Here is an 18,917-nt window from a genome sequence, read left to right as displayed (position 1 = left end):
ATATGCATATATATATATATATATATATATATATATATGTATATATATATATATATATGTATATATATATATATATACATATATATATATATATATATACATATATATATATATATATATATACATATATATATATATATGTATATATATATATATATATATATATGAAACCATAGAGAAATACTGCAAGTTGATAACACTGAGAACAACAGCTATGAATGTATGTAAGTGATGGTTTACCTATAGAGCTTCTATCAGAGTCGTCTCCTTTCTGTTCAGCATCTTCATCGCTATAACACATAAATGTATTCAATGAGTTATCCTTGCCTGCGTGTGATCCAATGACCGACAACAGATTAGAGTACCAAGTCTAAGAATATAGTCAATGAATGTATAACCAGTATACAGTCTTATTGAGGTATTAGCTAATTATTGTGCCATTGCCCTAGAAGTAGTTTTTTTCCATTTTTTTCCTGTATATTGGACTGAAAAATTCCCCCATGGCATGAATAAATCCTTATTACTTAACACTTATTACTTAAAAATTGACAATGCTTTTCTCATGCCAGCTTCCAAACCTTATGTTGATACTGTGAGACTCTCCAATCTATATATAGTGCACACTCACGATATGATTTTGATCTGTTCCAAGGTTGGCATCGTATGGTAAAAAAATCATATGCAGGGGTATAGAAACCATAGTAATTATATAATGCAAACATTCCCTGGTAAAAATTATCAAAATTTTATATAAGTTCTGTACATATTAAAAATTAGTAACAAAAAAGCATGTTAACCTTAGTAACTATAGTTACGTACAGTAACTTTACTGTTGTTAGTGTATTTAGCGGTTATGATCTGCATTAACTGTAACATTATAATGTGCCATGTACAGTACGTACCGAAAGGAGTTCTTACCTTCAAGATAGACATATGTATAACAAGAAATTTGAATTCACCTCAAATAAGTTTAGCTTACTAAACACACACACTTAAAGCTAAGTTTTAGTATGTATTTTTAATTATTTTACTGAATTTCAACTTTTTATCACTAAAATTTTATCACTTAGCAGTTTCTGTCTTCGCTTTCGCTATAACCTTTAGAGGACCTGTATAAAAAAATATTCAACCTAATTCGGCATAAAAGCCCGAACGATGCTGTTTTCGCAATGAGTAGATTTTTGTTAGTAGGTTAAGGAAAGTTGTCTGACCTCTGACATTCTGTTTGAAAAGATTGCAACTCCAACTTTGCTAGTGGATTCAAAGGGAAAATATTACCGTTTTACAAGCGAGAATTGCTGAACTGAGAGAAATCGGTCATTGTATTTTTATCAAGCGTTGTGAAAATATTTTCGGCAGACAGAATTTCGGGTTCTTTGTTATTTTGACGTCCGTAATAAGCACATCGACTGCCAAATTTGAAGTCGGTAAAATTTTGTTGAATCCGCATGGTGAAATAAGATTCGTATAGTTAGGTGAAAAAATACCCATGTTCAACTTCGTAAGGTGAAAAAATCGCATATATCAGGGTAATCATATTCTGAAGATGCACGGCATATAGAAACGAAAAGCCACTTTGCGGTAGATTTGAACTCTGAACCTCCAGGTCTGCAGGCAGACATTCTATCCACTAAGCCACGCAGCTTATTTGCAAAACAATGGAATGATTGTGCACATAGGTATTACATCTGCCAATCTTTAATGGTGATCAGTTAAAATACCTACACTTCATGCTAGAACTAATTTACTTGAAGTAAAGATTTGGCGAGAAGAAAAATACCTGCCTAGACTTATAGCACCCACAGAAATAAACAAGCACATTTATTTGAAAGTTAGATAGTAAATAAATGTTGATTTTTGTGCAAAAACCTTTTGATTACCTGTGCAACTACCCGGCCATCCAGTAGTGATAGTATAAAATAATTTTTAACAATGTTATCAAGTTAGATGATGAGGAAGAAATTCTGAAAACAAACAATTTAGAGCCAAATTTTTGAGAACTTTTCTATGGATGAGGCTTTTCCTACCTTCAACTGAAATGCAAATACCTGGCTACTCAGTGTGAGAAAAATTGTGATGTAGAAAACCTAGTAGTGAGACCATGTAACATTTCCAGCTCATCGATAACTTGTTCATAATAAAATTCGACAGCCATCAAAAGTGAGTCATAGAAATTATGCCACTTCAATGTGAACCTTTGTACCCTTCACGTGCATAAAACCTCATCAAACCAATCAGTCTCTTGCGTAAGAATTTTAAACTTTTACAAAAAATAAAAACTAGATTAGCTTAGATTAGAATCTAGAGTTGCCTCCCTTGTATAAGTACTGATGACTAAATCTTTTACAGCTGTCTATTTGTTCAACAGTCACTAAACTTTAGTCAAAATTTGCAGCTTGTGATATTCATTGACCTTAGACTAAGTTCTACAAACATATTGGTTGCTAAATAATGGAACAACTGGGCAAGGCCTGCCACAAATGGGCAGGGCCTGCCGCATTGTTTGTTCCCTGTTCCTCATGCCGAGTAAGGATGTTCAAATAACAAGCTCAATCATTGGTGGATTTCTTAACTGCCACTACTAGAGACCACGAATCGTAGTAGTAAAAGTTGCATTATGATTTGGTGCACATTAAAAAAATATTCATCTATTTAACCAGATTAAACCAATATGATGTTGACAAACCAAAACTTAAAACGGATTTTATATTACGTGCCTGCTAGAGAATGGGGGAGGCTCGGGTGACGCTGCCCAACATTCTCTCACTCCCTTTGCTCCAATAGCTTCTCTTTCCTCTCTCCGCCTGCAAGCAAACGAAGATTGCAGCTTATCCAACTTGTTTTTTAAAAATCTGGTCCGTCATAAAAAACTCCATGAGGCTATCTGCAATATTTTATACATATTTTGTTTACATATAATTCTCAGCACTGATTGTTTTTGTCAAGATGGCCACAGAAACTCATGTCTTTTATGTTTGCTCATTCTTAACACAACTCTTAGTATGCTAATTTTCAGACTATTATTTTTTGCATTCTGTCCAATGCTGTCACTATCTGTATAAACAAAATTTACAAAAAACTGAAGTGAATGGTACGCAGGCTTATATCAAAACAATATTACTATAATACAATTTCTATGCTTTAAGTTTTTTCCGAGTCCTTATTATCTTTCACATACAAATAAAAAAACTACCTTCTGGCTCAAATAATAAGAAAACCTCTAATAAACTGAGGACCTGCGGATCATAATGTTTCGTGTATGCTATATTTCATAAAGCTGTATCAACACCACAACGTAAGAAGCAGCAGCACAGTAGTAAACAAGTTTGCAAGAAGATAAGATGTTATACATACACTTGCATATACTCTAGCTGTTGTGAGGGGACTTCTCGCTGCCTGTCTTTACCTCTATAATCTGACTTAATCCAAGGACCTAGCGGATTGCTCTGCGCGGCTGCCAATATAACAACTAGAGTGACACAAATGCAACAAGCAATATACTGATAAGTGAGTACAGCTGTGAATAGAGGCAGTTAGTAGTTCCATTCCTCCTCATGCAGAAAACCAGAAAGATTTATATTATGTATGCAGTAATGTCTTCTAATTCCCAGGAGTTACATTCCAGGACCAATCAAAAAATAGGAATTTCCATGCAATAGAAACTGAATTTATTTGAACACTAGTGAAATATTAAACTGATTTCTAAGTGTCTATAATTACTCAACATGGCAGTACATGTCCTTCTACTTGTGGTATACTTGTATAACACATGGTACATGTATATACTTGTATAACACATGGTACATGTATATACTTGTATAACACATGGTACATGTATATACTTGTATAACACATGGTACATGTATATACAATACTGAAACTCATAAAAATTAACGAGAACTGAATAAAGAAGTATGATGGGAAGAGAATCAAAGAGGTCAATAAATATTCTTGAGCCAATCAGAATAGCATAATAATAAAAAGGACTTGTTGAAAGATTTCTATGTATGACGAAGGATTGTCAAATTCCATTCAATAATTTGAAAGCGGTCACGAGCTATTCCTGTGAGACTTTCTACTTTTATTACTGACTTTCACAATAAACTGCATAATCTGCATTCATGCCTTAGCAACAAACAGCACGGACAGTGTATTGCTACGTATCCAAACGAAGGCCATTGTCAGTGGAGAGAAAGCCCTAGAGTCATAGATAGTTGCAATAAAATATACTGTACTTCTGTACACTGCACTGACTCTTTCATTTCAAACCAAGAAAATGACTTCGACTTTTAAACATAAGTCACCATCTATATATATATATATATATATATATATATATATATATATATATATATATATATATATATATATATATATATATATATATATATATATATATATATATTATATATATATATGTAGGGGACTAAAAAGTGTACAGCAGACAGTGAAAGAGGAGGAGCAAAGCATCAAAGCATATGCAGCCTCCATGGCCATCTCAGATAAGTTGCTAGCTGAATTTCAATCGGCTGCTCTTACAACGGACCTACGTCCTGATGATGAAGAAATTGACTGGCACACGAAACCTCTTCATGGTGCTTACCACCAACAAATATCTAAGGTTGGCAATCTTCACCAGACATATATGTGGCTGAACAAAGGAAACCTAACGGCCAATACAGAGTCGCTAATCATGGCAGCCCAGGAGCAAGTGCTCCCAACAAGGCAGCTCCAAACAAAAATCTATCACACTAGAGACGATCCTAGATGCAGACTGTGCAAAGATGGACCTGAGACCATCCAACACATCATCAGTGGATGCAAGCAGCTAGCAGGGAACGCATACACTGAGCGGCATAACCATGTCGCAGGTGTTGTGTATAGAAGTCTATGTGATGAGTATGGCCTTAATAAACCACAACACTGGTGGGAAGCTCCTGGTAAGGTCAATGAAAATGACTGGGCTAAGATCCTCTGGGACTTCTACATCCAAACTGACAAGCATGTCCTAGCAAACCAACCAGATATAGTGGTGATATAGGGCTACTATAACAGATATAGCAGTACCCAATGACTACAATATAGCCAGCAAAGAAAAAGAAAAGGTAGAGAAATATCTCCCTCTTGGAGAAGAAATTGAAAAATGCTGGAATGTAAGAACAACTGTAATCCCAGTAGTCATTAGGGCACTGGGCGCAATAACACCGGCGCATAAAATGTGGCTTGCCCAAATACCAACAGCAATCAACTCAGGTGAGCTGCAAAAAAGTGCGCTATTGGGAACAGCTAAGATCTTGAGGCGAGTGCTCAAACTCCCAGGTCTCTGGTAGAAGACCCGAGCTAGAGCAGAATTTACCACCCATACGGGGTATCCGATGTGAGCAAACAATTTTATATATATATATATATATATATATACATATATATATACATATATATATGTATATATATAGGTATATATATATACATATATGTATACATATATATATACATATATATATATGTATATATATATATGTATATATATATATGTATATATATATATACATATATCTAAACTTAGATCTGAAGACCAATTTTCTAAACTTAGTAGTTTAGAAAATTGGTACGAAAGATGAATGATTGTTATGACATTTATTACATCGGTGAAATACTCTCCCTTGAAGCCCTAGGGGTTACTTACGCGTAAAGCTCTTAGGGGATTATTAGCGAGCATATTTTAACATTTCGCGTAACGATCATTAAGCTAGCTCCAAACGCGGCTATTGTTCAAGTAAAGATTTAAACTACAGTATTTGCTAATGAGGCGAGTTATTCAAATTTATAAGGTAATTATTTTATTACTCCTGCAACGCCAGGCATGCCGAGCATTCGGCTATAAAATAAAAATGAAGAAACTCGAGGGACACTAAACCTGTATTCAGTGAGGCCGGGATAGTTGAAGCCACAAAGTAAAAAGAATTATTCTATATATATATATATATAATTAAACATTTATTACATATTTGAGATAAAATTAAATGTAAAATAGTCAAATAAATGCTATCATTTTTTTGTAAAAAGATCCAAAATATTCATTTATAAGGTTTGATTAAATAGTGGAGAAGCAGCCCAGAGCTATCTTTCACTCTCATTTATATAAATACGGAGAATAAAGTAAGACAAGATTATTGGCCAGAATTTTATGCTGAGTTTAATGATATAGTTTCTACACCTATAACTGGTCAAATGTAGAAGTTCCAAGACGATTTTATTTTGAGAGAGGACAACTCCTAAAATTTCAGGAAATATCCATTTTTCTGCTTGGAATTACTGCTATGAGTCAAGTTTTCACATTTTAGAGTTATAAAAGCTGATGATGAGGATGATGAGGAGTGTGTCTTCTATTGTGTGGAAAATTGTGGGGAAACCTTGGTTAGGGTTCTTCAGAAAAGTATCGATGAATCTGACAAGCTGGCTATAGAAACTGCAGTAGGAGTGTTTGACCAAGCTGTATACTGTAAAGCACAAACTATTCGCTTCCTCAATCCAATTCTGATGTCAAGACTTGTCCCTAGATTAAGAGATTTCCACACAGTGGCGGCTTTCCTTGGTGTGATAGACAAAAGGTATGGTGATGATGGGTGGGCCAAAATAATCACAGAATCGCAATGTATCGCTGAAGGAAGCCTGAAAGGGGTGATCAATGGTCATAGTTACAATAGGCCCATCATGGCACACAAACTCTGGCTGAAAGCACTGTATGACCTATTGTTTGATGAATTCACTGAAAGTCTTGAATCCGCTAGTGCCCTTGACTCTCCTAGTTTGGATGTTAGTAGAGCTGTTTTCAATGACACTGAATATAATCAATCTGAACTCGCCCACATGAATCAGGCATTCCAAGATTTTATAGTCACCTCTTCAATAGGCAACCCCACATTTAGATTATGGGTAGAGTATATTGAAATGGTGACACAGCTGCAAAGTTTTTCCCGAGCCACAAGGGAATCTGATTGGAACCTCCATGTCAACTAACTACAACGACTCTTGCCATGGTTTTTTGCATACGACCACTCAACTATGCAAGGTATGGCACACTTTACTATATGAAGATGACGCAGCTGGCAAAGACTCACCCCCTAATTTACCAAGCAATGGCAGATCACCGTGGTTATTCTACCTTTCAATATGAGCATCACCGCCCATTCTCCAGCGTTGCTTCTGATATGGCGATAGAACAGCCCATCAATCATGATTCTAAATCACAGGGAGGTCTCATTGGATTTACAAAAACCTAATCTGCCTCACAGAGATGGATCATGGCTCATCCACAAAGGACAGCTGTGCACACAGAAATAAAGGAGCTTCTAGAAATTGACTCCACTAGCTTAGACAAGCACGGCTTGTCAGAATCAGCATGGAAAGCTGACAAAAACACAATATGTCTCATCAAAGAAATCATATCAGCTCGAATCAACCCATTCAAGCACAAAGTTAAAAACCTTGTCTCTATCGTCAGTGGAGGGGAGGCTCCAACTGATATTGCCTATGATTTACAAAATGCAAGACAAATCGGAGAAAAGCAGTTTCAAGATTTTGTCACCAAATGGATGACAACCCAAGAAGTAGAATTCAATGCACCAATAAAGGCAAACAAACTGAAAGGTTTTGCTTTGAGTCCAAGTGCTAAGAAAACTTCCAGTAAGAAAAGTCTACAGTGTACAGAATGGATCTTCGATCGTCTTTTTGTATTCAGCCAGCAGAGGAACATAGATCTTAGAAAAGTACTTTCTTATTCCCTTGGCAATGTAAGCTGGAAGCCTGGCAAACGCGGATGGATTGATGATGAAGACGGCTAAGTCTACTCTTATGACAGCATTGGAGAAAAAGCTAGAGCTACATCCAACATGTTACAACAAATTTGAAAACCTTCCAAAATTTGATGCTTTGGTCATTGATGGAATGGCTGAGATTCAAGCTTTGAAACCCTCAGCAACATTCGGAATGGTTGGTAGTGAGAAGGCTAGCATCAATCGCTACATCATATGGTTCTTCTCGAGTAGATTTTGTCAGTGATAGCTATCCTGAGGCGAGCATCAAATCAACAGAATGAATGCATCGTGGATTGAAAGGTAGTCAAAAGGTGACAATTTTTGGACCAAATCAAATAATACCAAAATGGTCAGACTTCCTGGCAGAGGGTGCTAACAAAGAAGCTTTGGTGGCTTTCTTGAGTAAGGAGTAGAGCAGTGTACAGATCAAACAGGGTCTTGATGTACATAGCATTTTCTTCCAAATGCAACAAGATTAGTTTTCAAATGGATGGGAAAACTAGTAATAAAAATATAGTGAGTCTAGCATCAGATCTTGAGGAAGCTGACACAAGAATGATAGCACATATAAAGCCCATCATGGAAGACTAAGGATTGGACTGTACGAAGATGATAAAGTGTCAAGATACAGATGTGTTTATGATTTGTATATCTTTGGTACATGAGCTTCCATCAGATCAATTGTACTACTTCTGTGAGAAGAAAGAACGAATGCAATACATACACATTGGAAATGTATCAGGTATTCTAACACCGCCTACTGCCAGGTACTTCAGGGTCTACGTGCACTCAGCGGTTGTGATAGTATGTCTCTGATGATTCTGATTCGGTTTTTGATGAGATGAAAGACATGTTTTGTCGATGCAAGACAGGATGTTCATCCAATAGATGCCAGTGCCAGAAGGCTGGACTCAAATGTACAGATATGTGTCAGTGCAAGGACTGTGGAAATAAAACTGGTGCTGAAGAAGAGAATACAGATTCTGATGAGAATGCTGGTAAAGGTAGGTTATTAAACATCAAGTATCAGGTTATGTCTTTAAAAGTTTGCAGAATATTTCCACTCATGATACCTTTCCCTGATACCAGACCGAAAAAAAGATTTTACATCTTGGTCAAATCTTTAAACAGCTGTGACAGTTTTTGATTCATTTTTCCTTCTTGTAGATGCGTAGGAGATAACACACAGTCATGGTGCTACATCAAACCGACAGACAGACAAATTATGTAATCCATTATATTATATAATATTGTGCATAAGTTCAAATCTATGCAACTTGAAAAGATATAAATACTAAATCTGAAATATACTACAAATTCTGATCTTGATTGATGTGTTGCAACCACTTTGCTTTCCCCAAATGATAAACTGGCGGAATTTGAAATTATATCATTAAATTCATGTATTACATAATACATTTTAAAAATGTTGTGGCCAGTTGAGAGAATTTTCAATTACATACACAGAACAAGCTCCAAATTCTGGTCCAAAAACAAATAGAATTGGGTGGTATTCACAATCATATTTAATACATACTTCAAGTTACGCATATAACTTACATATTACTATCATTATGTAATATAAATTCAAATCTATGCATTTTTGAAATCTTATAATATGATGTTTGAAATCAGCTACAAACTTTGATCTAGTTCGATGTATCACAGTCTCGCTCTGTACTGGTTGAACTTGTAAATTATAAAAATTATAATATTAATTTATTGTATCACGTAATACATTATAATTAGTCTGGTGGTTAGTTTCCCCAAAACTAGTTTAGACTAGTTTTGGGGAAGTCTGGACAAGTATTTTACTAGTATTTTTTTAGTGTAGAAACTAGATATTCAGAATCAGCATAGAATTCTGGCCTAGAAAATTATTTCAACATATTATCCATCCTAATATAAAATAAATCACTTTTTTGAGCACTTTATGGTAGGCTACTTTTTCACGAAGTCATAAACAATTTTATTTAAAAATTACATATCCAACACTCAGAAATTTGACTCAATCCCTTAATGACCTCGGTAAAACAATAGTTGAAGCGTAAGAGTGAAGCATAAAGGAGAATAACTTTAATTAGTGTTTATACTATACCTCTATGTCTGCTTTGAGATGAAGAATATCTACTAGTGTCTTGTCTTCTACAAATAATCCAGTAATAAACTTGATGTATATCTGAACTCGGCTCAAATCTCTAATCTGACAAAAAGCAACATGAAAATAGCAGTTGTTGCAGCTCTACGTTAAATACACAATGATTCAGCAAGATCCAGTGAGCTGTTCTGTTAAAAAAATTAAATATAAAAAATTGTTATAAAAAAATTAATATTAAGATCTTTGCGAAAACATTAAAAAACTTGAGGCAATGGGAACGCTGGTTCGTCTTCGTATGACTTGTACAAGTATTTAGTTGAAATGATATACAGTCGAATCTCAACTTATGAACACCTAAAAATGCTAATGTTTCAACATAACGAGGTAAACCCTGAGCAGGTATTTGTCTTGACACATGAAACAACATGCAACATCTGACATTCAAAGTTTCTTGTAAACCATATCCTATGTACACAGTTCTCTTTCAAACTCTTGAATTTTATCAAACAGTGTTTTACAGTTTACTATAATAATGTTATAATTATAGATCCTGAGAAGGCTAGTGCAAGATGAAGGTAGTCAAAAAAAAATTACTATATCAAACTCGTAAAAAATGTGAATACACATCAGCAAAGTAATTTTTTTTTAAATCCACCAAGCCATTTAATAGTAATCACGAAAAACAGAATATATGCACAAAGTTGAGACACAAAAAGAAAGCTTAAAAAGAGAAAAAGTGGAGACACTAAATGAGATTATGCATATATTTATAAAATAAGTTAAACAATACAGGCGAGCTATACTAATATAATGTTCATGAAGTGTGAGTTAAACTAATTATCTCCATCACAACCTCTAAACCTTTTACATATAATTTAGCTTTATTTACATTGAAATTGTTACAAAGTTTCATATTACGCCTTTGCCTAATGCTATAAACAACTATCTGAAGTATTTATCATTGAGTTTTTAGATTGTGAAACAAATTAATATAGGATAAAAATGATATAGCGAAAGCGAGGCAAAAGGCCAAGCTGGAAACAATAATAAAAAATTAAGACGACGACAAGATTAAAGTAAGTTTAGTTAAAGATTAAAACTTAGCTCCAAGTGTTCGTTTAGTAAGCTAAATTCATTCAAGTTAAATTCAAGGTTCATGTTATGTTACGTAGCATCACAGAAATTTAGTGGACCGAGGGCGTTGAAATCAAGTCTCCCTCACACCACCATTAGCCATTACATCGGTCTTAAAGATAAGAACTCCATCCAGCACTGTACATAGTAATTTTAAATTTTATTGCATATCATAACCACTAAATAGGTATTTGTTACTTTGTGAGTGTAGTTACTGAATTACAACAATCAAAAATGTGTTTTTCCAACGCAATATCCCGTTTCAAGGTGGATTTTTTCATAGCATGGGAAGGGATTAATTTGTATTTAGTTATTTTATATAGGAAAAATAGCATTGAGATACGAGAACAATGACATATGAGTACAAGATCAGTGCCCGGATGCATTAAGCTTGTATGTCGAGGTATGACTGTAATTTTCAGCTCATTATTATTATTACAGCTGTAATAATAATAATTAATTTTATTATTATTGAAATTATTACTATTATATGAAGATTGCACGTATTTTACTAGTTCCTCTTTTATTATTATTACTAAATCAAGTAGCTGTGAACCGCCAAAAAGGTTATAATACATAAAACAAAATGTACAAATTAACAAAAGGAAATGACATCCAATGATTAAATTAGAAGATGCAATTATCATTCTGGTGTTGTCTACCATTTTGCAATTGATTCCTGTAAGTAAAGCATATGCAATTAAAAAGATCATTAACAGAGCATGGTAACTAACATTACTCCGGGCGTCTTAATACATATCAGTAACATATTACCTGAACTGTATTCGATAGCAATTCCACAAGGGCTAAACTACTTGGAATAACATATATTTCTGTTTTAAGACCAATCAGTTAGTCCTTTAAAAGATTGTATAAAAATTTTTTTGTTAACAATTCGGTTTGTTTATCATTTCCAAATCATAAAACACTTCATTGTATCAAATCACTTTCGCATCGGTCCATGTCAACTCAAGCTGAATTGGAAAACTACAATGGGAATTTGTTTTAAATATGTGAGTAATTAAATCACCACCTATTTGAATGCAGCTTTGACAACCAGTTTAACAACCCTAAACAGACGCTTGAAGAGTTTTGTTTGCATATATATGAAACATCCTGAAGATTAAAATCGCACAGCTCAACTAGCTTACAGATTTTGTTACCACTTTGTTGTAAACAAAACTATGTTGCCATGCCCAATATGTTTCAGAGTAGAGCAGAAATTTTAAGTTATAGGAATAAGCAGTATATATTGTGGACTTGTGACATGTATGTTACCTTGGTGATCGGCTCCGAGCTCTGTCATCTCCCCTGCCACTATGGCGAGGACTACGGCTACGACTTCGGGGAGGCATCATTCAGTTCAAAGCAATGATAACATGTCTTGTTATAGATAAGTAATATAGGCCTAAAAATATCCGTGTACTGAAAAAAGAAACAGACACGTGAGCTACACAGATCATCAACAACTTTTAGTTGAAGAACTTTTGTGAGACAAGGCGAATAGTATGAAAAAGAGCTTGAAATGTTTTAACGCGCTAATGTGCAAAAAAATCTAACGTATAATCAATCGAGCTAAATGAACATGCCAAGTAGAAACCTCAGGGTGGATTTAGTGGCCAAATGTCAATCAAATATTGACTACAGCATCATGAATATGGCAATCGATGAAATGCAAATTAAACTAAATAATCATCCACTTTCAAATAATCAAAAAAATGCTCAGCAAAGGACGCAATACATAAGTATATTTTGTCATAACATGTAATGCGTTACGTACACCTTCGAGAACATATACTTTCATTAAATACTACTTCGATGACCTCGACCTTATCTGCTGTTCCTTACATCTGTAGTTATTACAATAAAGCATCGTCGCACCGTACTTAATAGCCTATCTTGACAAACTGTTGTTTTTGCGGAGTTGTCCCTGCGTCAAGCGGGCGATCAAAACAACAGCTTGTCAAGACAGGCTACGTACTTGATTGAAAACATTCAAAACCAGGGGAGAAGATAACTCTTACTCATCTAATAAGCAAGTTGAATAAATTTGATTTGGGTCACATAATAAAACATCTCTGATCATTAGACCATGAGTAATTATCCGATTGAGTTTAAATATTGAGTAAAATTTGATTATAGCTAATATTTATGTGAAAACCATTTTACAGCTGTATGGTTTGTTCAAAGATGAGGTTTTCTTGTTTTTTTTAATTTCTTGGTCTCAGCATAATAACGACAAAATAATGAAATAACTGAAGTATACGCATCTAAGATGTAATAATAGAAATTTTCAGCTTACCCATGGTTTTTGTATATGTTAAAAATTTGGAGCTTTAACATATAATATTTAAGAGTTAAGTATCTTTATATATACTATAACTATGATTATGCTACATGTATATATGTATACTATACTATATGCTCTAAATTTCTGATTCTAAAAGCTATCCAAGGTGAGGTGTGAGGTATAAGAAATAAAAATGTTTCATGGTGCTATAGATGTGTCTCGAAAATAAGTGAGAATTGCTAAATGGCTGTAATTGACAGTCTTTTTAGCAAAACAATTCTGGCAAATTAACATCATTGCTTTCAAGGTCAAATTTTCTCAACTTTGACCTACTAACTTAAAGTTTTTGTGAGTTTCTTTTTGAAGTTTTCATGTTTTGAAGTTTTGGATACCTAAAATAGCTTTTATTAATCTACGAACTATTCTAAAAGCCATCCACCTATTTGTCCTATGATTTACGTAGAAAGACTAATCTCGTGCTCCCTCAACACTATGAATGATGAATGCTGCCAGGTTAGCATCTTTAAAACCCAGCACTAAATCGCATGGAATAACTAGCAGTTTTCTGCCAAAATTTGCTTTTGGCTTTCAACAGCTTTTTTGCTCTGAGGCAATGATACCACTATAGGTCTCATTCTGTGGTTCAGCTAAATAACGCAAAATTTCTAAAGCCAGTCAGTATCAGAGAGTGTGCAATATGACTTATCAACATATTGGGCTGTACAGCTTTACATAATAAACTCGCACTCACAAGTCAGGTGCACCGTGAGAGATTCTCAGATGTAATAACTGACCGTACAATTAATCTGGTGTGCCAGAGAAGGATTGATCGGTGCAGGTTTGCTGCTCTACCATGCTGAAAATCGTGAGTTCAAATCCGATATGGTGCAATCTTTTTTCTCTTCATCCAACCAACACAATGGATAAACGGATGAACAGACGAATAGCAGACAGATGGACAGACGGATGGATAGACGGATGGACAGACAAATGAACGGATGGATGGACAGACAGATGGACAGACGGATAGACAGACAGATAGACAGATGAATGGACAGACAGATGAACAGACGGATGAATAGATAAATGAACAGATGAATGAACAAACGGATGAACAGACAGATGGACAGACGAATGAACAAACGGATGAACAGATGGATGAATTGACGAATGGACAGACGGATGAACAGACAGATGGACAGACGGATGGACAGAGGGATGGACAGACAAATGGACAAACGGATGAACAGACAAATGAACAGTTGGATGAACAGACGGATGAACAGACAGATGAACAGACGAATGAACAGATGAATGAACAGACGGATAAACAGATGGATGGACAGACAGATGAACAGACGGATGGACAGACGCATGAACAGACGGATGAACAGATGAATGAACAAACGGATGAAAAGATGGATGAACAAATGAATGAACAGATGGATGAACATTTGAATGAACAAACGGATGAACAGACGGATAAACAGACGGATGAACAGATGAATGAATAGACAGATGAACAGACGGATGAACAGACGAATGAACAGATGAATGAACAGATGGATGAACAGACGAATGAACAGAAGGATGAACAGATAGATGAACAGAAGGATAAACAGATGGATGAACAGATGAATGAACAGACGGATGAACAGAAGGATGAACAGACGGATGGACAGACGGATGAACAGATAGATGAACAGACGGATGAACAGACGGATGAACAGTAAAATGGAAAGACAGATGAATGAACAGACAGATGAACAGACGGATGGATGGACAGACAGACAAACAGACGGAGAAACAAACGGATAGATTGAGGTAGCGGTTATTGGAGTATAAGTTATAATAAAGATTGGAGCACTTCAGAGTTCACTCAAAGACCACCATTTAAATAACCATCATCCACTAGCCTGGGCCTGGCTCTCTTGGAGTAGGGGAGGTGGGGGAAGGAGACGAGAGAGCCTGGGACACATAGCGAAAAAAAGGTAAGATAACTTCTGCAAACTGAGCGACATATGTGTCATGATCACAGAAACCATGGTTAAGTTGGAATTATTAAATTTAGCGTTATCTGCCTTAACAGAAGGAAAAAACTCTCACAGTTATTTTGCAAAAAAAATTTCGATTCTAGCTTAATTACAGCAGATTTTATGGTCAATAAACTGAATGCATGTTTACCATCAGCGCGAAAACATAGTTCCGAGAAAACTGGAGTTAAAGTCTGAGAAACGAAAACTGATGCATAGTTTTGTTTACATTTCAAAACGTCATAGCAACCAATATCAAGAGGTTGTGATATTTATCTAGATTTCTGTCTTTATATCAAAAACATTATGCTGAATTTAAAAATCTAAACAGATTTTGGTTGGTTGTCATAGAAATGGCTGTATATCTATAAGAAAATGTATTACCTAATTTTGCAGATATTTAAAACGGCTTGGCAGTGCCGCGATATTGAGCACAACCGTAGTATGATCAACAAAATGTTTAAAAAATAATAGCAGTAACATATTGCACATCATCGGTCACTCTATACTTTGATCTTGCAAATTCGAATAATTTTTCTTATAATCAAATCTTATAAAATCGAATAATTATTCTTATAATTAAATATTGTAAAAATCTTATAAGAATGGTTAGGAATATATCATGGTCATTTCCTTTACTTACACTGCTTTTGGCATCAGTTGGAATACCAAAGTACTCATTATAAGTGTCCAAAATGTCAGAATTATCCTTCAAATCGGCAAAAAAGAAACGATTACGTTTTTCGGACGCCATTTTTCAGTACTTCCTGTTTAGCATAGCAACGGTTTTATGGGTTTTTTCTGAGGTTTTAAGACATTTATTATCTAAACTGACTTCAGATTCAGAAAATCACTCTTTGATTGGTCCAGAAACACGTGTTACAAAAATCCTTACCAAAATTATAAATTCAGTTAGTGCAACTTTAAAGTCGAATAACTCAACTTCGTGATTTGCGACTTAACCATGGTTTCTGTGACCGCGACCCATATGTTACATATGACGCTCAGACTGATCCTAACAAAAGCGTACTAATAGATACTAACCGATACTAACGATATCTCTCCCTCTCCTCCACCCCCACCTCCACCTCCAAAGAGAGCCATGCCCTGGCTAATCATCCGCCTACACAGCTACCTATAGAATTGAAGGCAAAAACTCAACAGGTTTTATTACATTGGTTCTAGCAAATCTTATCTTTTATTTCCATCTTTGAATGGTCTCTGATGGTTGGCAACTTATTTGATCTTTCTAAGTACTTAACAGTATAATAACAGCAAAATCCAATCAACTTGTTTTTATCTTAGAGCAATTGACGGACAAGGCTGACAACCATGTAACTGGACAGCTTCAATAAATTATGTTTACGTCAGACTATCACTCATGCTATCGATAGCAATATGCATTACCAAGTATTGTTGACAGAACCTAATTGATTGAAACATGAACAAAACATTTGTTCACTACCATCTTAAACCTTGCTGGCAAACTCTCTCTCTTATTTCAACAATGTTCAAGTGGGCACCAACAAAATGTCTAAAGAATGTTTGTCTTTTTATTTAGATGCTCTCTCAGCCTGTGATACACAAAAGCAGTCATAATAAAGCCAAAAGAAAATTTAGCTAAGTTCTACTGATAAAAACTGGCAGTTTTTTGGTAAAAACATAATTTCTGTTCACAATTAAATTCTCTTGTTTGCTATTTACTAAATATGTAAACATGTGAATGTCCAGTGGTTGCAAGATTTTGAATATTTCAAAAACAGCTTCCAAGACTGCCTATAATCAACATTACTTTATAGATTGTATATTTTATAGAGTTTTTTTTATCTAGGACAGGATGTGATGTCAGCAACGTTCAAACTTAATGTACCTGCTTAACAATCAGAAACCATAACATTATGAAAACAATTGTATCAACTGCCCTGTGTGTGAATTGATCAAATACTTTTGTGCTACATGCAATAAAAGATAAAATTATAAAAATTGAATAAAAGAGAAATTGTTTTGCAGATTTTCAGGAAAAATAACTCCTAATGAGTCGCATATTTGCCAACAATAGGTTTAATCCCTTGAATGTTTACATTACACAATTAAAAAATGTTGAGGCGTTTATTGTTAATAAACTAAAATCATCTTTTTGCACTGTTAGATAGATAAATATGAACTTAACTATCATTGGTCAACGGCAAACTAATAATTGAAAAAAGAGAAAATGACTATTCCTGAAAACCTACGTTAAACAAAATTATAATTAAAACTGTTCACTCAGAATTTTAAATAATTGGTTTAATCTTCACTGAGAGTCTAGTAGTAACTATTCGAAAAATACTAGTTTTCATTAAATGCATAGATTGATATATAGATGGATATATAGATGGATATATAGGTATATATAGATATACATAGATAGATACGTAGATATATATGTAGATAGATATGTAGATGGATATATAGATAGATATGTCGATAGATATGTAGATAGATATGTAAATAAATATGTAGATAGATATGTAGATAGATATGTAAATAGATATGTAGATAGGTATGCAGATGGATATATAGATAGATGTGTAGATAGATAGATAGATATGTAGATAGATATGAACTTTATTATCACTGATCAATGCTGCACAAAGTAAATTATACTATAAGACAAAAATAAAATAAAGAACAGTAAAATAAAATTACGAGTATAGGAAGAAAAAGCTGTTTATACATATTACACTGTTTTACAGTGATGATTAGCAAAGTGTTGGTGTCTGGAATAAGTTGTAGTGGAATTTTTGAACAAGTAAGAATGTAATCGATGGTCAGACAGATTTGAGATACGATCTGAGCATTATTAAACTTCCAGTTTTAATTCCTCTGAAACATTTATTTGCTGCGTTCAAATTTACATACAACAATATTTTAGTCACATGTGTACATTAAATGAAATACTATTTGTGATACAGTGCAAGTTAACAATTACAATGTTTTGAGAGATGGCGTTGTTTGAATGCTGAGTTCTTTGATTAATGTTTCAGGATGCTTCTCTGCTCATCTCTGATAGATACTATTATTATAAAAGGTTTTTCTTTACAGTCGCATGGTGGTAGGTGACTGGTTTTAGTCCGTGTTGAGTCCGGGTCTTAACAAAAGGTCAAAGGATCCGACATCTTCCTCAATTCCACTAAGCGAGGACCTTCCTCAATATGTGAGCTGTTCCTAAGATGGCTGTCTTCTGTATAGTCTCAAAAGACATGTTGAGACTATACAGAAGAGTATACACACTAATTATTATTATTAATATTATTATTCTTATTATTATTATATTAATCTGTACAGAAGTATAGTTTACATCTATATATGCAACCCATTGCTTTACCAGCTATGATTTGCAAATACTGATTAATTGCATTGGCAAGTCTATGACCGTGTAGGCAAGAGTCGTAATTTCAAATATATATATACACTTTTATTGGGCAGTCCATAACCATTTTTATAGAAAAAATGTTTTACGTAAAGTAGGTACAACATTATCTGAAAACTTTTAAAATAAAATATTT

General features: G+C 34.4%; 2 protein-coding genes across 2 annotated transcripts in view; one reads left to right on the top strand and one right to left on the bottom strand.

Moving 5' to 3' along the window:
- The window catches only part of LOC137406168 (NKAP family protein CG6066-like), a 36,276-nt gene extending 23,355 nt beyond the window's left edge, over positions 1–12,921 (bottom strand). The window contains exons 1-6 of the mRNA XM_068092701.1: positions 12,827–12,921; positions 12,325–12,471; positions 9,913–9,959; positions 3,355–3,454; positions 2,718–2,804; positions 241–290 (exon numbers count right to left, since the gene is read on the bottom strand). Coding sequence (XP_067948802.1) covers positions 241–290; positions 2,718–2,804; positions 3,355–3,454; positions 9,913–9,959; positions 12,325–12,404 — 364 coding nt within the window. The 5' untranslated portion in view covers positions 12,405–12,471; positions 12,827–12,921. The remainder of the gene's footprint in view (positions 1–240; positions 291–2,717; positions 2,805–3,354; positions 3,455–9,912; positions 9,960–12,324; positions 12,472–12,826) is intronic.
- A 1,509-nt stretch (positions 12,922–14,430) lies between these two features.
- Positions 14,431–14,850, top strand: LOC137406812 (testis-specific expressed protein 55-like). The gene has a single exon (XM_068093424.1). It carries the CDS (start codon positions 14,431–14,433, stop codon positions 14,848–14,850), a length of 420 nt encoding a protein of 139 aa, XP_067949525.1.
- The last annotated feature ends 4,067 nt before the right edge of the window (positions 14,851–18,917 follow it).

The sequence above is a fragment of the Watersipora subatra genome, chromosome 10, assembly GCF_963576615.1.
Source record: "Watersipora subatra chromosome 10, tzWatSuba1.1, whole genome shotgun sequence".
Classification (NCBI taxonomy): domain Eukaryota; kingdom Metazoa; phylum Bryozoa; class Gymnolaemata; order Cheilostomatida; family Watersiporidae; genus Watersipora; species Watersipora subatra.
This window is presented reverse-complemented; position numbering and strand designations above follow the sequence as displayed.